This window comes from Epinephelus lanceolatus, chromosome 9 (assembly GCF_041903045.1).
Source record: "Epinephelus lanceolatus isolate andai-2023 chromosome 9, ASM4190304v1, whole genome shotgun sequence".
Taxonomy (NCBI): Eukaryota; Metazoa; Chordata; class Actinopteri; order Perciformes; family Serranidae; genus Epinephelus; species Epinephelus lanceolatus.
Genome location: NC_135742.1, coordinates 6,622,624 through 6,643,155, shown reverse-complemented (window position 1 = coordinate 6,643,155; position 20,532 = coordinate 6,622,624). Strand labels below are relative to the sequence as shown.

Here is a 20,532-nt window from a genome sequence, read left to right as displayed (position 1 = left end):
TTTGAAGACATCTCAGTAATTGTGATGTCTTTTTTTTTTTTTTTACTATTTTCTAACATTTTATGCCAAGACCAAAGGATGAGTCCATTAATTGAATAAATGATCTACAAAATAATTGTCAGTTTACACCAGGGGTCGGCAATCTTTACTTTTAAAGGAGTCATTATTGACCAAAAACCAAAACTAAAAAATAAATCTGTCTGGACGTAACAGCCTATTAAGCCTAAATTAGTCCATCAACGCCACTTATTTAGTACTTTAATTTTGCAACGTTGGTGGTGAAAGCAGATGAATCTGTCCACATATGAATAAATCACGCTATTTATCTCTAAGACTTTTCCTTTTTTGGATTAGGAATCCATAGCTAGCCTTGGCGGAGAAACTCCAGGCAGCCACCGCTACTGAAGTTCAGCAGAATCTAGAGGAAAAGGCACCAGGTTGTAGACCAGGGGTGTCAAACATATGGCTCATGGGCCAAAACCGGCCCGCCAAAGGGTCTAACCCGGCCCTCTAGATGACTTCGCACACCTAATGTTGATGTTCTCTGAAATAACAATGAATTCTTACTGTCGTCATATTTAAAGATATTGAACATGGTGCAACATATTGTCAACCAGCAGCTTCAGTACAAACAAATCTGTATCAGAATGAAACGTTAAAACATTTTTTAAATTTCTTGTAAAGGCTACACAGAGCCGAGCAGATATGTAACAGTTGCCTACTGCTGCATAATGTACAGGAGTGTATTTCCACAGCACCAGTTCATTTGGAACAAAAGACTTCCCCACCCGCTTGAAGCCGTTTAACTGTGTCTCGTTAGTTGACTGGAGCAGCGAGCCCAAGGAAACAATGATGTTATGGAAGGCAGGGGGGAGATTGATACAGACATTTGAGGAAATATGTCATCTTTATGAACAAGGTGTGTGCCTCAAAAACATCCTCTTCAGAGTCTGATGCTGTTTTATATAGACTGATGATTTAAGATAATAATGAGCAGCTGTGCAGCATCTCTGCACACATATATTATTCATCAGGCTTCACTCGAGTCAGCTGCGTTGTTTCACCGCAGCGTACAGGCCTCTTTAAAAGCCTGTGGGGAGCAGCTCGTTCGCTAATGATGCTAACATAAAGCGCAGGGCTGCAAAGGAAAGGAAAAGCCTCGGCTGTCTAATGGATTCATCTGTGGAAGATGAGAGAAGCTGAAGAGGGAGGGAGGGAAGGAGCAGATAGAAAAGGAAGAGAGGAGAGGTGGGTGTGGAGCAAGAAGAGGAGAGATGTGGAGGAAGAGATAAAGGGAGAAATGGCAATTAGAGGGATGACGGAGCAGATACAGGAGACAGGGAGGGAGTGTTTCTCTCCTCCATCACCAGTGGGAGCTCAGGCCTGCTGGGTGTGTGGTGTCCCTCCCTCCTCCTTCCTCCCTCCTCCTTCCTCCCTCCTCCCTCCCTCCTCCATCATGTTTCCACAGCAGCTCAACGTCGCCCTCTGTGGCAGAGAGACACCACAGCACCCAGCTCAGGTGGCATCTGTGGGCCGGCCTTAGGGTGACAAACAGCTTGCGCAACATTGCCGACGTCACGCGCTTCTGTCTGTGTTACACTGCACTGAGTCCACAAACACACACACAGTAAAACACACTCAGATACTCAGTGGCAGAGAAGAAGTGCAGAAAAAGGCTTCTCCTCGCCGGTGTCTCTCCTGACGCAGTGCCTTCAGGTTTAGTCTGTGTGTGTGTGTCTTCGTGTGTGTCTCTCAATGTGTGTGTGTGAACATTGGCCTGTCAGAGCAGTGTTGATCATGTGGCATGGTTGTCTGTGATAAGAGCTGTTTGTGACTCATGACCGAGCAGTTTTCTGTTTGTCTGTGTTTTTGGTTTCAAATCTAACCTTCATATTTACACAGTTAATTGTTGAAAGGACTGAACACTAATCATAATTAACATTATTTCACTCTCTGCAAAGTTCCAGCTGCTGACAATAATTGACAACTTGAAGATGACAGCTTGGATTCTGGGAAATTATGATGAGAATTTTTGGCTATTTCCTGTCATCATATGCACTGAATGATTGTTATCAGAAGATCAATCAAAAATTAAAGTATTTAGTGGGCCTGTCACGATAATTATGTTATTAACTTATCGAGGTCAGCAAAACAATCAAGGTCGTGCATATATCGTACGACATGCTCTGTTGTGTTTACGTGCATGTTTGTTTGCATAAGAATGCCACCAAAGTTTTCGCTTTTCAGTTATTATAAGACTTGGGCGCAGTTTGTCTTTTCACAGCGCTGAAGCAGAATGAACAGAAAAAGCTCTGCTGTAGGGTTGCAGTAGTGGAGCGGTTTCAGGGTGTATTGTGACATGAAAATGGACGGTTGTCATACTGTGTACACTTGCTTCTGTGGCGCCGGCAGGATTATAGTTCATAGTACGCACAGGAACCGCCAGCCCACTTGTCGGGTACTTTTAACACGTAGGTTCCTACGCATGGACATAGAAAGGTGAACGAGCAAGAGATGAACATTAATGTTACCCAGACAACACCACCATAAAACTCTGATTAGCCTGCCACTGCATCTCAAAGACAAGCCAACAGAGAAACGTACGTGCGTTTAGCAGACAACAGATTCCCTCATTTTTCAGCAGCATCACATACACAATAAGTAACACGAAGCCCAAACCAAGCTGCCACAATAAACAAAAAGGCCAGATGAGAAAATTAAGTAGTATTCCTTCCTGTTTGAAGGTCTAGCATCTTCCTGTTGCAGCCTTGATGTCTTTATTCCAAATATTTCTTTGTTAAATGTTGCTGTCATAGCAAAAAGACTAACCAGTGCTTTTCCCTTCTCTCTCTCTCTCTCCATGTGACTTCTCCATCTTCTCTCCATCCCTGCTGTCCTTGTGCTCATCCAGGTGGCCTCTCAACGTCCTCAGACAGCCGCCCGGCGGTGGTGCGCTACAGTAAGGACCAGCGGCCCACCACCCTCCCCATCCAGCCCTTCACCTTCCACCACCAGTTCGCCTCCAAACCGCAGCAGCCCAAGCCCCTGCTGCCCCTGCTCACAGGCTACGTCTCTGGGATGCAGGCCCGCTCCAGCTCTGGCTCCGGCTCTGGTTCTGGCTCTGGCTCTGGAGGTCCAGTGGGGGAGGACAGCGAAGAAGCGGCTGAAAATGTGCACAGGTACCAGGGGGCTCTGGCCACAGCAGCCCCTCCTCCTGGATCAGTCCGACCCTCGCCTCTTGGGAGCTACTCCCCGGTGCGGCTCCAGGGGGCGCCCAACTCTGGGACCTGCTCCACCTGCACGCCAAGCCCTCAGCCGCCACACAGCCTCTCCTGCCCACTTTCAGCAGGACTCGGCCCCCTGCACACCCCGCCAACAGGGAAACAGGGAGGAGGTTCAGCGCCGTTACCGGCCACCCCTCCACCTCCATCCCTGGGGGCGAAGAGAGGGACGGTGCCGCCGATGCTGCCGGCGGTGCAGGGACACTGTTTCCATCGTGGAAGTCTGCCCAGTTTACCAGCACTCCACAGTGACACACTGAGCCCACTGGGCTGTCTGGACTCTGGGAAACACGTGGAGGGAAGCAAAGGACCTGGAGCCAGGACACATAATGGTAGGTTGTAAAAGAATATGAGCATGTCCTTGACAATATTGAACAAACGATTTTTGCTTTCACTGTAAGGTTTCAACACCAAGAAATCAAACTGAAGGTGAAAGTGGACTCAGTGAAGGACCTCAGTGTCTTGTCCACTGTTACGTTCCCTGATTATGACCGGGGATGAGGGGAGTAATGATAAAATGAGACTGAGGAAAAACGGTCAAGACAAACAGAAATATGCATGCGAACAAAAAGGCTTCAGCAAGGTTAAACCAACAAGCACTTTCTTTCAAATTAAAATAAAGTAACACTAAAACTCATCCAATCAAACCAAAGATTTAAACACAAAATTAACACCACTCCTCCTCTCATAAAGGTTACAGACTGTGTAACACAACAACTGGAGTATCGTCAAACTATAACAACACACAGCACTGACGCTGCCAAACTGGCCCTCAGGCATCAGCTGTTTGTCTCTCCAGGCCTCTTAACCAGCTCGCTCATTATCAGCAAAGTGATCACCGCTGTTCCAACCACTCGCTGCACAGTGAGGAGGGGTAAAGTGGAGCAGCAGAGGAAAAAAACACAACTGCACGTCATGACAAAATTTCACACAAATGTCTAATAAGATAAAATGATGAAGTTATGACATTTTATATCCAAAAGATCAAAGGTCAGCTTCACTGTGACATCATAATGCTCTGCATAAAACACCTCTCTGACTATTATTCAGAGCCACATCTCAGGAACTGATCTTGGGTGTCCACCTTGAAACTGTGCTGTTAAACAGATCTTGTGTGCTGTTGGGGAAAGATGTGTGTGAAGCATTCATGTTTTCACAGACATGGATATAAACTATAAGAGCAACTTGACTGATGCACGGAAGCATACAATCACAGGGCCATAATTCCAGTTCATACTGCGCTAACTGCTTTTTCTCTCAACATCATGACTATGGCATCTTTCTGGTTTTTCTTCTGTATCTCTGTACTTCACATTTGCTTTCTTGCAACTAATGGTCTCTTGATTATTGAATCAGTCACTGTTTTTACATGAAAAGGAACTAAAATGTTATTTAGTCATTTGCAACAACCAGTGTTGGATTAGTAACATCTCACAGGAGAAGTATTTGTGCATCGACACTTTGAAATCGGTTGTTGTGGTGCGCATGATGGGAAGTTTGAGTCCACAGAGAGCACTGCAGCAGCAGGTTGCCTCCCTGTTTGATTATAAACTGATTCATCCTTTACGTCACTTCACTATGAAACACCTCATCTTCACAGTGTTGAGATAAGACAACAGATGGCTGCCCGAGGTTCAGTTATATGGAAGTTGTGTGTATTTAAGTGTTGATGTACTCTTAAAAATAAGCTAAGCTCTTCTACATTCTTACTGTTGTCTTTTTCTCTTTCTCTCTCCCTTCATGTATGACTTCAACCTTCTCCTTCACCTTTTCCAACTGCTTTTCTCCCATATATTTAATTTGATCCATCTACTCGTTAACCCATCCTTTAACCCGACCACCAACCCTTGATCATAACCCTAACACCTCCCCTCAGCACACCACCTCTCCCCCCAGGCTCTCAAATGGAGGGAGTACCGTCGTCGAAACCCTCTGGGGTTGGAGAGGGTCTCAGGAGGCCACTCTTCTGCAGGATCAGGCCCCCTCTCTGGTAACCTGGAGCCCAGAAGGGTCGGACCGCGACCTCCTAGACGGAACGTGTTTGATTTCCCTTCAGCCCCCTCTGGCCACGCACTGGGACGGCTCAACGGTGCTCATGATTTTACTGAGTGTTGGAGGGAATGCCTGATAAGTAGACTAGGACACGTAGTATTTTAGTAGATTTTTGAGGAGTTGACGATACAAAGAATGAACTATCTGAGGGTACAGTGAAAAAATATGGCTGCAGGGTTCCTTGGAAAACAAATAAGTTGGAGGTTCAAGAAGATGTTCCTCAAAGTCTCATCTTAAGGATTCCTAAGGGGGTGATCACACATAAATGAGACGCTTGAGACGCGGACGCTTCAAAGACGCTATGCGCGCTAGCTACTGACGTCTGATGCTCAAAAAAGTTGAAAATATTTTAACTTTTCAGCGTCTACGTGCGTCTAAAAATGTGCGTCTAAAAAGAAGCGTCTACAAAAACACGCGTCTAAAAAGACGCTTGAACGCCAGTCAGACACGCCGTATCAGAAAACAATGGTTTTACTGGCGTCGCATTTCTAGCGTTTCGTCTCGGTGTGATCGCTCCCTTACAGCTTCTCATGCTTTTAAAAGTGTTTATATGTGTGTCTGACCATCTGTGTGTGTGTGTCTCAGCAGTGGGCCAATCAGCCAAGCTGCAGCAGATCTATAGCGACTTCCTGCCGGACTACTTCTCCCTGACTGAGAGGCCCCCGGAGGAGTTCTGCCTCTCCCCGGACGCGTCAACCTCCTCCTCCTCGTGCTCTTCCTCACAGTCCCACATCTCTGTGGACCTGACGCAGAAGAGAGGTGAGGCTCTGTGTGTGTGTGTGTGTGTGTGTGTGTGTATGTATTTACATGATCTATAGTGCCAGTGAGAAGTCTCTAAATATTTAATGACAAAACGACAAAATGTCTAATGAGCATTTTTCCTTGGAGCTCATTGCATTCATTCCCGCCTGTCTGTGGTGCCGTTTTTTGGTTTCTCTTTGACCACATGAACGTTTTTAGGAGCTTAAAAACTTCATGATGCATTTCAGTGTAGGAACGTTCCAAAGTTCTGATTGTAGTTTCTGCAACGATGACTATAGCAGAGCATTCCCATGTCCAGGATGGCTTTTACAGTACTGAACTTCATTAACAAGTCAAACACAAGCCTCTAATGATGCAACATGAGTGCATATGTATTTGTCCTATCTTAATGAAAGTTTTAAAGATGAGAAAAAAATCCTGCCTTCCATTACTCAAACAGCTCTTAAACTCATGGTTGTGTCTTATCGTACCTCAGACCTCCTGTCTTACCTTACTTTAAGAAACCCCGACTAAAAATGTGAATTTGAATTTTCAATCAACACTCATCTTGTCAGGCCTGTATCATTGTTTAGATGCACATTAAACAAGTGGAGTATTGGCTTTTAATTACTGTAGTTACAGCAGCAGGAGGCTCTGCAGCAGCAAAATTGTCTGTAAGAACACCGCAAGCATGCAAGTTAACTGTCATGGGCTGCTCACACATGCAAGTTAGGGTGGTTCTGTAAAAGCATATCCAAAGAAAAGAAAGGGTTTCTTTTGTAAATGCTGCCAGGGGCATGTTTCTTTAACACCAAAAATCCTAAATGTCGTCCTAAGTGAGGTAAGATGTGATTCCAGACTCAGGTAATAAGGCCCCTGGACTAAAGCAGGATATTAACTAAATCGTCTCATCACATCACTTTACTTGTGAGGCATTGTCTCATGGTCTCACTCAGTGGGAGAAGTTGCTTAGTTGTCATGGAGATGATAACAGATGATCGCATGGTAACAGGTGATAAAGTGAGATTGTTCCAGCTCAGCTACTATATATAGTAACTTATGATTAAACTTCTTGTCAGCGTCTGTTTCCACCTCTGAATGTCTCATTGCAGACCTTTTTCATCCAAGCGTCACACAGTCGAGCAAAAGTAAATTATAAACAGGAACCACTGACTTGATGAGCTGCTGTCCCGTCCCCTGCAGAGGTTGCGTCTCAAACAAACAAATTAATCAAAGGGAGTTGTTGGACATGATTTAGAGCCGGACGTCCTGTCTGACTTTGTCCTTGTCTCCACCTCTCTGCAACTCTTTGGAGGTCTTGATTCCACTGTAATACGCAGACACTTGTGTCGCATGTCCTGCATGTGTTACTATGTTTGTGCTCATGAATGTGACTCATGGTTTGTCCTGACACACACAGGCTCAGAGACTTTGTAGAAAACTGCTGCGCTGCTGACAGAATCTCATAAAAATCTTCCAGCGTTGTTGTCAAGCAGAACAGGGAGGGAAATGATGTCATTGATAGGTGCTTAAATCAAGTGCCTCTCACTGCAGAACGGCCACTTGACAATGAGGAGGGTAATTCAGGGCCTCTTGATGCAGCAGGTTATCGTATAATGAGCAGGCAAATCATCCTTCAGCTGGATCATCCAGGTTCCTGCACAGACCAACATTTATACTGCTCAAGTGTAATCTGTCGAGGGACAGATTTACATAGCCGTCTTCACCTTTGTTTCACATACATTGTGTCCTAGAGATGTTGTACAAGCCGAGAAGCACACTGGCTGTGTATTAGTATGATTTCTAAGTAAAGCTAAAACACAGTTTGCTTAGTAGGAGTTGGATTTTGGTCTCTGTTTATTTTTTTCATGGGGGATTTTGACATCAGGACATTTTGTCTTGTTTTCTGAGCAGACTGACGGCAGACAAATCCCTAGAAGGCAGTACCAGCTGATCGTTGCACAACTAGTTGCCTAAAGTGTATGAAACAGTGAATTCATGCAGATTACAGGCGTAAAGACACTGACGGACCCAGCAACATTTGTGATGAATTAGGATCTTAATGCCTCTCATCTCCTGCAGTGAAGGGCAGCACAGGGACACCAAATAATGGATTTAGTAAGAGAAAAAAAGACACGTGTGCAGGGACATGCACGGACATTTGAAGGGGCTGTTGCTCTAACCAAAAAAAGTGTATTAAAAAAAAGGGGAATAAAAACTACTAGTCCATACCCATTGGTAGCCTTGTCACCTTCTACCTATGCCAGTCCTCAATGCCTATGTGCAGTTTCACATAGATTGACCACGTCAGTGAGTAGAAAAACATGGGACAGACAGAATGACTGACTGACAGAATGACACACTGACAGTTTCCGTGATTATGTACAGCATACCATACCATGACTTAGTCATACCAAAAATTAGAAAGAAAAACAAAACATTGGTCCACAGGGGGAGCCACAGCGATCGGTCGCATTTTAGCCATTTTGAAGCATTTTTCTGTTGTTATAGCGCCACCCAGTTGCCAATTAGAGTTAAATTTCTCCAGTCACCTTGAGGCGTCCTGTTCTACATATCTACCAAGTTTAGTAAAAAGGCAAACCCCGGAGATCTTGCCTCCGGAAGAAAAGCAGAAGAGCACTGGTTTCCGGTTGTAGGCTGTTTGTAGTCTGCGTGATATTGACTAATCACGTTTGAGCCGGCTGCAGTTGTTGCCAGGTTAAACGGTCCGTGCGGTGAACTAACAGCGTCACTGCAAACTCTGAATCCATCACAGTGGTTCAGCATATTTACTTAAATATAAACAGAAGTCGGAAACGGAAATTCTCCTCCTCCACCCAACTCAAACCGGAATGCCAAAAAATTGGGGGCTGCCCCCAGAGGCTGTATCTCCGTCTGCCGGAAGTCAGACGCGGAATACAGCCAGTGGGTTCCGAGAATGAGTAAAAATCCATATGGTGGTTAGGCCTTGATAAGAAATGAGCTCTCTAGTGCCCCCATTTTGTTTGATGGGGTCAGTAATGGAGGGGTCCCCTCAGATTATGTGTGGTCATATGCCTACAAAGTTGCGTGGTGATGGGTGAAACCCTTGAGATGTTATACACCTTTATGTGATGAGCCACGCCCTCCACAATATTCATTGCCTTATAGAAGCTCAGTTTTAGTAAGTTTTCCAACTTTTGCCAAGAGGGAACTTTAGATATTGGTCCCTAGATTATGTTCACCCAGTTTCATGCAGATCGCTCAAACTTCCTAGGAAGAGATCCATTTGAAGTGTTTTTCAAAAAATTCAAAATGACGGAAAATCTATATAAGCGGAAGTTATGGGTTCTTGAGGCAAATGTGTTCCTCATGAGGAGAGGCATCTCTGTGCAAAGTTTCATGTCTCTACGACATACGGGGCATGAGATATGCCCATTCAAAGTTTGCAATTTCAATCGGTTGCTATAGCGCCCCCCTTTGGCCAATCGATGTAATATTGCTTCATTGGCATCCTCCCATGACCCTCTACCACTGTGCCAAATTTCACATGGATTGACCAAGTCAGTGAGGAGAAAAACGTGGAACAGACACACAGACAGAGTTTTCATCATTATATAGTAAAGATTCAGTTAAACAATACATTTCCTACTTTCTTAGATATTTTTGTCAAACATGCAGTGATGATTGTTGGGTAATATGATATATTGATGTTGTCTAATGTCAAGTGTCTATCTGATCACGTGATGAGATGGTACATGTACGATAGTGTGACCTAGGGTCCATCATAACTTCCTTACGCCACTGGTCCCTGCACTTGTAACATGTAACCATGTAAAGATGCTGTTACTTGCAGCTGAAAAGGATCATTTAAAAAATGTCCCTTTATTCTTTCCTCTCTGTCAGGTTTGGTGAAAGCTGTGAACACAGCAGTGGATCTGATTGTGGCACATTTCGGCACCAGTCGAGACCCAGATGTAAAGGTATGACTGATGACTACTTATGACTGACACCATTCTTCTCAGGATAAAAGGAAGGAGAGTTGATTCTTCTGAGTGATTAAAGCTCACACAGCAACGTTTAGTTCACAGTGTTGTGAAGCACAGAACATAAAACCAATCAGTTGGTAAATTACATGAGTTTCACACTCAGATGGTGCCATCTGTTTTCTCACATTATCATTTGTCTCACAATAGCAACAATTAAGCTAGCTTATGAAACCTTAAATCAGTCGTCATTCTCAGAAGTATTTTTGACTTTCCCAGGTGTGTAGTGCTGTCAGGCTGAGTCACATCATGTTTAGGGCTCGTAAAGTTTTTTAAGGTACTTGTCTTCACAGTTATTTTATTAGTTACACAGCACATAAGCAGTGGAACCACCACCACAAATATTGTCACAAAATTAATTGGTCCCTTGTGACTCTTTCCTTTGTCGGTGACTTCAGTCTGGAAACTGAATTCCTGGCACAGAATGCGTTTGTTCCTACAGAGCTGATGAGACAGTCAATAAATTAGGCTGCAGATCAGACTGATGCAGAGAACAAAGGGGCAGGAACACACAATCTATCATCAGTCATTAATTGATAACAAAATATATTTACTTTTTTTATTTTAAGTACAAATAATGAGCTTATCTACAGAGACCAATTTAGCACAAAAGGACCAGAAGTTTTGCATCACTCTGCACATTTGATCCTTCATCTTTCCTCCCAATCCCCTGATTTGTTTCACTCTCATTTCCTTTATCCCCTGATGTTTCTCTGCAACCCTGCCAGGCCAAGCTGGGGAACAGCTGGGTGAGTCCCAACGTGGGTCACCTTATCCTGAAGTACCTGTGCCCGGCCCTGCATGAGGTGCTGCAGGACGGCCTGAAGGCCTACGTGCTGGACCTGATCATTGGACAGCGGCGCTGTCAGCCCTGGAGCCTGGTGGAGGCTTCTACACAACTGGGTGAGAACATCACACTGAGCTGCAGATAAAATGACTGCAGTTTCATCGCATCAGAAAGAAGGTCATCAGGAAGTTGGAGTTTCATGTTTTGTTTTGTTTCTGTGACTAAGAAATCTTGCTGATTAATGACCTTTCTGGTCGACTAACATTTGGTCGACTGTTAGGGGACAGCTATAGTTATTTGTAATGATATTTTCCATCATTGCTTAACATTTAAAAGAGTTTCCTCAACACAAGTCCTGTCAGAAGAAATGACAAAAATAGGAGATGTATAATATTGGTGGAAAAGTGTTCAAATTAAATTTTTGCAGGTTGATTTTCAGTGAAATTACTCTGCAGGTACAGTGAAAGCAGCCACATGAGGTGATAGGTTAGAGATGAATTAGGCGTTTAACATTATGTCTTGTCTCTGTCAGGTCCGTCCACACGTGTTCTCCACAGCCTCTTCTCAAAGGTGAGCCAGTACTCTGAGCTCACGAGCCACAGCATGAGACTCAACGCCTTCATCTTCGGCCTGCTCAAGTGAGTCATCTTTCTTTATCACCTCACACTGATGGTTGTCGTCCTTGGGGTCAGGGTTTTTGTATTGTTGTAGTCACTGTTTTTATGTGAAAATAATGTGACAGCGTGAAAGGAGTTACTTGTAGTGATGAATCTAAAGAGAAATCTGCAGCTCCTCTCGGCTTTACAGAGCTTTGCAGTGAGTTTTAGCTCATTGTTTAGCTGTCCTTCACAACTTAACTGTTGTGGTTAACTCTCACAGCTCTCATTGTAGCGCTGTGTTCAGCCACAGCAGGCAGCTGTTGTTAGCTGTTTTAGAGCTCTTTCTCCAAAAACCCTCAGCGGTCAGACACAGTTAGAGACAAGCTGGTGAATATCGTGGACCATTTAGCAGCTTAAGAGTCATATTTCCCTCAGGAGATGATAGACACCAAAACCAGAGCTAAAAGAGAGTGATTATTGGACGTAGATGATGTGCACAGAAACACGACTTCAGATGAGTAATAAAGGTGGAGCGACTGGACGTGTAAATGAGCAACTCTTTGCTAGTAAGTTTGGAGTATCAACTTAGGAGGTGACGATATGTCAGTGTTGTGTTCACAGCTTGTTTCCACTGCCCCCAAGTGGCCAAAAAAATATAACTGGGATATATAAAAGTAAAATCAGAAATTATTTTAGGAAAATTTAAGGTGCACTCCTGCTGCTGCAATTTTAAAATTTGGGTCTCTTTCTGTTTCAGCCTAAAATCTTTGGAGTTCTGGTTCAATCACCTCTACACTCATGAAGGTAAGACTCAGTTTAGCTCTTCAGATGTTGTTCAGATGTTCACATGTGCGTTAAAAGTCCTGTTTCTTCTGAATCTTGCCCTAATGTCTTGTCTTCCTGTTTCGTTTTACTTCCTCAGATATCATAGCAGCACACTACAACCCGTGGGGTTTCCTTCCCCTGTCGCAGGGGGCGTGTCAGCCGCTCTTTGAGGAGCTCCTCCTCCTGCTGCAGCCCCTGTCGCTCCTCCCGTTCGACCTTGACCTGCTGTTTGAGCCACACCTCCTCCAAAAGGGCCAGGAGCACCTCCGTCGCAAGGAGCAGCTGTGCTCTGCGGGCCAGAGTGTCGACCAGTCGACTCGCTCCACCTTCCAGCTCATGAGGGGATGGAGCACCACTGTGAGCGAGATGGTCTCGAGAGACTCAGGCACAGAGGTGAAGAAAGAGAGGGCGGCGCTGAGACGAGAGGGAACGTGGCCGAGGATGGAAGGGGTCGGGGCGAGGAGAGATGGAGCAGGAGTGAAGCCGAGGCTCAGGAGTGAGGGGGCGACAGCTGAGAGCATGACCGCCGGACCTGGTAGCAGAGCGGCGACGATGGAAGTAGGGTTTGCCAATCTCTGGAAGGAGAGAGGGATGAGTGGACAGAGGATGAAAGGTGTGGGACAAGAGAGCCAAGGAGAAGGTGAGGACAGACAGGAGAAGGACAGGAGGAAGGACAAAGAGAAGGATGTGATGGATGAGGGGCGTCAGCGGCAAGACAGACAGGCGGGCTGGTGGTACCAGCTCATGCAGTCCTCCCAGGTTTACATCGACCAATCCGCAGAGGGGTCAAAGTTCGTTAAGACCGACAAGAGGAAGAAGTCGTCAGAGAGACGACAGAACCAGCTGCCGCCCACCAGAGAGGGAGTGGTGGAGGGGGCCGAGTCGAGCCAACAAGGGGAGGGGTTTAGGAGCAGGAAGAGCAGCAGCAGCTCCAGCGGGGAGTCAGCTGGGTCCAGGGGACGGCCTTCATGGATGGGCAGCCCGCCTGAGTCTGTTCTCAACCAGGACAAAGACACAAAGCCTCAGGAGGTGACAGGGACTGGAGCTCAAGCTGCAGCCCAAGAGGAGAGCCCCCAGCAGGGACAGAGTCTGCGGTGGGGCAGGCTCTTTGGATCCAGTGTTGGTTCTCCTTCAAGGGTGGAGGCAGCCGAACAGAAGGCAAAAGCTCAGAAGATCAGGTAGGTTACAAGAAGGATAAGTCTAATGATATTCAGTATTTTTTAATACTATCTAAAGACCAGAATCAACTCCAATGTATGGAGTGGTGCCGGAATAAGTCCTAAAATTCAGGAATACACTTCCAGTTCCCTCGTCTCAAAGCCAGTGATTATTTTGAATGGGTTTGATGCCTAGAATAAAATCTGTGGTTGACACAACCTTAAGATAGTTGCACATTTTGTCCTACAACATTACGTCACCAAATACCCCCCTCATTATTTTAAAAGCTTTTACAGCTTTTAGATAGGATAAGAAAAGAAAAGATAAAGGCTCTGTCGACACCATAATGTTGTGTGAGGACAGAAGTGGCTTAAGCAAAGTGTCTATATCAGCTGAGCCTAAACTTAAAGACACTGAGCGACTGCATAGAAAGGCTACCTAGTCCCACTTCTTCTTCTTCTTCCTTAATGCATCGTTTATTTTTAACCACTGTTAGTCTCGCCACCAGACAATCAGAGATCTCCGCCTTCTGATGGTCTGGGGACACTCCTTTCTAAAGTGTGTTTAACACACAGGAGAAAACGGCCGGCAACAAAGCAACGCCTCTTGCATTTTTTAAAAGGACACGCCCTCCCGGAAATGTGCGTTCCTCCTTTTCTCGTCCGCAAGGAAACAAACACACAGAGAGTTTGAAAATGGATGCCGAGAGATTTAACTCCGTTTTATCAAATGTGTGCTCAGTCCACAAGATTGTGGAAATGAAGGACTTACAGCGACTTTGTTTAAAACTTTTAACGCAGTTGGACTATGTTTACGAGCACAAGAGTTCAGCGAGCCGCCGAAGGACCGCCCTGCGGATTTACTATTGGTTCTGCAACGTAGGGAGTTTTTTTAAACTCTGAAATTGTATCCGCCCATTTAAACACAAAATCAGGGAGAAAGACATCAGTCTTTAGTTAAACAAAGCATCTAAACCACTGTAGTCTTCAATGAAGAGCATGCACACATTCATGAATCTGTGTCCATAAACCATCCAGAGGTACAAATTTTCACCTTTACATTGAGCAGCGCACACCTGATTTGATGTGGCCCGGTGTTGCGGTCAAAAAACTAGGGGTCCGTCCCAAGTCTCTTAAATTACTGCTAGTTATCTTACTAGCCGACTTTGCTAGCTGTTTAGCCCCTCCCACCTAGGAAAAAATGTGAGGAGCTAGCGCTAGGAGCGATGAGCGAGCATTGTCGGTTTAAGAGACATGAGACGTCCTTTCCACTGAAGCGTCATGTGAAGCGACGTCCATTCCTGATGATGACGGCACCGCTAGATGTGCTCCATAAAGCAGCCAGCGTCTGGCGTTACTATGGGTACATCGCAAGTGTCATTATATTTGCTGACCAAAACAGTAGCGCCCCCCCCCCCCCCCCCCCCCCACCGTCATGACTCTGGTCACACACTGCTGCATGTATTACCATTGTTATTGAGTCATTTGTCGAAGTTTGTGCAATTACATAACGGTCTGTAGCCCTGCTATTCCACTGTCACTATGATGAGCACTATCATTCAATTAACTCACCATCATTCAACATAGTCAGCGATTCATTGCAAAGAATGCACGTAACGGGTACTTACTTTTGTAAGTATCCTAGCTCCTAGCTCGTAGCTGCTTAAAGCTTGCTGCTAGCTCCTAGCGCTAGCTCCTCGCTGCACAAATAAGAGACTTGGGACGGCCTAGAAGATGGCGGACCTCGAACGACTTCCGGTTCAAGTGAGGAGCTAGCAGTAGCACTATAAAAATAAGAGACTTGGGACGGACCCATTGTGTGCTCCTCCATCTAGCAGCAAAGGTCCCTTAATGAATGCTTCCTACCTTTATTGACAGACACCAATGACAGAACAGTGACCCCTACAGGACAAATTAGGAACCTACACACATTTTACATCAGGGATTGCTCCTATAGTGTCCCGAAGACAAAGAACACGATGGAACCGTTCCACAGCATTGAGTAAAATAGCTAACTGAATGCATAACTAAGCCAAAGACAAACAATAAACAAGAATAAATAACAAATAACAGCAAGAAAAGACAAAGCAACTGTTGCTGACTGTTGCCCATACGGCATTGGAACTGGAAAAAAGGCGGTTGCTTACAGATGGCTAGATGAGACTACAGGACGTCACAGATTTACAGCCACGTTAGCTTTTTACCTCAAAACTATGAATAACATCTGTCTTTTAACATCTTTTAAAGTTTAAACCATGTCAACCTTTTTACCAAAATTGACTTCAGCTGTCAGAACAATAAAGCTGACGATGTGCCTCACTGTGTGTTCTCTCTCAGGCCTCCATCAGGTTGGCTCTCTCTGGATAGATCTGTTCTTGACCTTGTAGCTCAGACTATTGGAGCAGGGAGTGGGAAGAAGGCAGAGCCTCCAGCTACGTCCAATCACACCCAAACCCCAGCTCCACCAACGTCAACCCAACCGACCGGAGCCAGACAACAGTCTCTATGGTAAGCAAATACTACACATTGTGTCCTTTAATGTCAGATGATCTAGTAACATTACACTCAACATTAATTGATCAAATTTATTCTTCAGGCAATTTTGGGAACAAAACTACTTTTCAAGACCAAGGCGTGTTGATTTTAGTATGACAGGGATTGCGTAAAATTTGTCTAATGCTACTTTTTTGATCTCAAATTGATTACTTTTTGATCAGTTGATGAATCTTTTGGTCTTCAAAATGTCGAAAAATATCCTTCCTAATTTCATAAAGCCCAAGATGACGTCTCCAGATTGGTTATGTTGTCTAACCAACACTCCAAAACCAAAAGATATTAAGATTACTATCATATAGGCCAAAGAAAAGCAGCAACTCCTCAGAATTGAAAAGCTGCAACAAGGAAATGTTTGATATTTTTGCCTCAAAAACCACTAAAATGATTGTCCATTTACTAATCAATTAATTCCCTGATCCAGCTCTCACCTTTTCTCCATGTCCTCTTTCCTTCTTCAGTGAAGTGCGAGCATTGTGCCACCACATAGCCACCGAGCCGGGCCAGCTGAGCTTCAACAAGGGTGATATCCTGCATGTCCTGTGCAAGGCTGATCCAGACTGGCTGCTGTGCTCCCTGGGCTCCACCCGGGGCCTGGTTCCCATCATCTATGTCACCCTCAACAGCATGGAGGACAGCCACGATGCCTCTGGACTCGGACAATGCTGAGCCAAAGCTGTCCCAGGAGGAATTCATGCAAGATGAAGGCAAACCGCTTCGGAGCCAGAGGGTATCCCTGCCACACTCCTACTGAAAACAAAACCTGTACATTGGGGATGACTCCACAAAAAAATAAAACACTGTAGAAAATATGAAGATCATGAAGATGATGTACAGACACATGCAACGGGAGCATGCAGGCTCGAACACAAACTCACTCCAAGGGAACATCCAGACAAGTATGCATGCATACATCCGAAAACCAAAAGACCAGACAAGAAACCCAAAGACACTCCGACACACGCTTCTCACTCTGCGTGAAGCTGCGCTACTAGCTTAACTATGTGACTGTCCAGTCTCTATATCATCCATCCCGACTCGCAACAAAACAAAGAGGGGCTTACTCACTCACAGATGGTAAACTTCACACTATGATATACGCCATGCCTCGCTGCACTTTGCTGTACTGTATACGTTCACCTCGCTGTGCCACACTCCGAACACAGTGCTCACTTATCGCCCTCAGTGGAGCGCCGAGGTCTGTTTGATGTCCTGTCGCTTACTTGGTGCCGATCCGTGTAGAAACCAGTTGCTTTTTTTGGTAAGATTTAAGGTGGTCGATGTAAATGCAAGAAAAAAAAAGTTTTGATCCACATCTTGCAGAGATTCAGCGCATTATATTTAGGAAAGTAAGAAGCCACACAGGAGTTTGTGTAGACGGCTGTTTGACCTGAGAGAGAAGAAGGCAAAAGCACAAGTTTAATTCTGTTTCCATTCTCCATCTGTTTTATTTCTGCTCATCAAAGCCTGTTTGTAAGGAGATGAAGCAACTGACAAGCTAATTGCCTTTTTTTTATCTCCACCTTTCCCTCACAACACCCACCACAGCTGGGATGAATCAACGGCGTTTAAGTGCATGTAACCTTCCAAAACTCTTTCCCCCTACAGTCCTTTTTCACCTGCAGCATCCCGCACCTCTGTTCCCCCTTCAGTCTCTCATCAAAGGACACTTTGAAGAGGAATAATCCAAGCGAGTGGCTGCAGTCTGAGCTGTACATGTGCATTTGATTTAACGGTACATAGTGTAAATGCATATATGACTTACACACGTGGTGAGTTCTATTTATTTATCGACCACTTCAGTTAGCGGAGGGAAGCATCTGCTGTACATGGACGGGTGCAGGAAACAAGGATGGGAAGGATGTCCAATGAAAGCAAAGCATAGCTGTGGAGACGTGTGGAGGCCTTTTTGAATGTGTCAGGGATCCAGCCTGGATTGCTAACATGCATTTAGAGAGGGTTAAATAATCTCATCTATGCCTTAAAGTGCTTGAGGAAAAAAAAGGGAGAGTCGCCCTGTTGTGCACGTCAAAGGCTGCGGTCCTGACATTATATTTTGTATATGCTACGACGTGTCTTAACGTGACATTGTCCCCAGATTTATGTCTACGGAGATTCTTGACTTCAAAGAAAAGTGTAGAGATGATATAGAGGTGATATTTTTGGGATGTATAAAGGGAAAAAACCCAACACATTTTGTGACGGTGGCTCCGTGGGCATTCCTACACGCCCCCTGTAGGTGTAAAAATGTGGCCTTTTGTTTAAAATGAGTTGACGAAGAACTAAAATTATACAGAATACCTGGATAGAGTGTATACAGACGCCCACTTCTAATATTTCACATTATAAAATGGTAAAAAATCAGTGTATATTTATTAAATAAATGAATGCTTGTGTAGTTTTTGAAAAACTTACATAGGATATAATTTAACTTGTTCTTTTTGTTGCATTATTGTACAGTTTTTTTATGTATTGTTATATGCATTTAAGTTCAGCAAAAACATTTTAATTGACCTGTAAATATATTTAAATCCCTTCAATTATTAATTTCTTCCATGGAGCTACATGTATGAATGTTATTACTGAGTTAATGATGCATTTTATGTTAAATACATGAAGCAAGTATAAGCTTTAGTTTCAGTGCTGACAACCATAATGAAAGTTGGCAGAGGAAAGTTTGGCGAATGGTTTAATTTCGGGTCCTCCAGGCGGTTTGCTGTTCATTGACATCCTGTTCAGAGTTCACATGGGACAGACAGAGACAAACACATAGTAGTGATAAAGCCAGAGAGACGCGGAGGCTCAGGGGCAAGAGGCAAAGACAGATTCACTTTTGATTTGGCGTTTGATTAGCTGAGACGTTGTGTTTCAAAATGCTACACAGATAGAGAGAGAGAGAAAGGAAGGAGCCTCGTGCCGTCTTTCTTTCTCTCTTGTGGGTTTTTATCTGCTTTCTCTCTCCCTGGCTGCCTCCTCCTGCCTGTAAATACCTTCAGCATCAGTGACACTGCTCTTCTCTCTGTGTCCAGGCTATATGACGTGTACGTATGACATTATCAAACTACTATGGATGTTAAATAACAAAGTGCTCATGTGATCACAGATTCAAACGGCTCCTGTCTTTTGTCCTTTACATGGTTTTGATGTTGAAGTGGTTCTCAAACACTCAGCCTGTGTAGAAATGAAAGGTGGCTGTCAAAGGTTTGTAGAAAAATGTTTAAAATGAGGTTTAAGGATTACAGATGCAGCCACCTAGAGTTTCCTCTCCCGAATGAAGGTCTTTCGGCTGCCAGTCGGCTGCGAGTCAACTCCCAGCCAGCGGGAGTCTCGCCCCTTAGAATAGAATATCTTCTCAGTGCAAATATGAGTAAAAAGAGCTTATAAAACAATGACAAACTATATAGTTTAAAACTGTAAGCAATATTACACTTGCTTACAGTCTCCACACAGTCCTCGCTGATGCTTAACGGCTGAATGTCTGCTTTATTCCTTCTGTCGACAATCAGCTCCTTGGTCTTGATTGTCTAGATTTCACTGTAAATACAAACATTAATTCAGTTGCAGGGTGTCACCATGAGATGGCGCCACCTCCTCTGTTTAATGATGGAAGGAGAGGAGGCAGCCAGGGAGAAGAAGTGGCCTACGACACCACTTACCACCCACCTACGATGCAGTCTTGGGATCCCTCCCCAGACAACTCAACACCCATTCTCACCTGGACCCATCTGACCATAACGACACACGATGGCTCACATGTAACGACTCTGTAGGGTTCACACCCACACAGAGTACAAAGTCTGCGCACCAGTCCATCAGAACTGAAGAAGCCTCTTGGATGAGAAGTGTAACGTCTTCAAGAAACTCAAGCAAGTCCAGTTGCCCATGATATAGCATTTATACTTAATTCAGTTATAGGATGTCACCATGAGATGGCGCCTTCTTCACAAAAAGTGCTCCGTACCCAAACATCTTAAGGATTTAAAATTAATTTCCAACGTTTTACCGGCTAAACACAAACCTTAATTGGTCACATTTGCTCTTTTTAAGGTCACTCCTCATCAGCTGACCTGACAGAACTACCTCCAACTTGTTTGTTGAAGTTTTCAGATGTAATGTCCAGTGGTGGAAGATATACTCAGATCTTTTACTTCGGTAAAACTGGCAATACAACTGTGTGGAAATACTCATTCACTCACTGGCCATTTTATTAGGTACACCTGTTCAACTACTTGTTAACGCAAATAGCTAATCAGCCAATCATGTGGCAGCAACTCAGTGCATTTAGTCATGTAGACATGGTGAAGACGACCTGCTGAAGTTCAAACTGAGCATCAGAATGAGGAAGAAAGGTGATTTAAGTGACTTTGAACGTGGCATGGTTGTTGGTGCCAGACGGGCTGGTCTGAGTATTTACTGGGATTTTCAGCACAACCATCTCTAGGGTTTACAGAGGATGGTCCCAAAAAGAGAAAATATCCAGTGAGCCAAAATGCCTTGTTGATGCCAGAGGTC

At 44.6% G+C, this 20,532-nt stretch overlaps 1 protein-coding gene across 4 annotated transcripts in view; it reads left to right on the top strand.

The window, feature by feature from the left end:
• Window positions 1–19,130, top strand: part of rusc2 (RUN and SH3 domain containing 2) — a 63,446-nt gene extending 44,316 nt beyond the window's left edge. Inside the window, exons 4-13 of one of the 4 annotated variants that reach the window (XM_033619537.2) lie at window positions 2,912–3,613; window positions 5,158–5,370; window positions 5,919–6,092; window positions 9,960–10,036; window positions 10,828–11,002; window positions 11,419–11,524; window positions 12,243–12,289; window positions 12,408–13,488; window positions 15,805–15,975; window positions 16,482–19,130. In XM_033619537.2, coding sequence (XP_033475428.2) covers window positions 2,912–3,613; window positions 5,158–5,370; window positions 5,919–6,092; window positions 9,960–10,036; window positions 10,828–11,002; window positions 11,419–11,524; window positions 12,243–12,289; window positions 12,408–13,488; window positions 15,805–15,975; window positions 16,482–16,689 — 2,954 coding nt within the window. In that variant the 3' untranslated portion in view covers window positions 16,690–19,130. The remainder of the gene's footprint in view (window positions 1–2,911; window positions 3,614–5,157; window positions 5,371–5,918; window positions 6,093–9,959; window positions 10,037–10,827; window positions 11,003–11,418; window positions 11,525–12,242; window positions 12,290–12,407; window positions 13,489–15,804; window positions 15,976–16,481) is intronic. The other 3 variants (XM_033619538.2, XM_033619540.2, XM_033619539.2) reach the window with 3 other exon arrangements.
• Window positions 19,131–20,532: the final 1,402 nt, after the last annotated feature.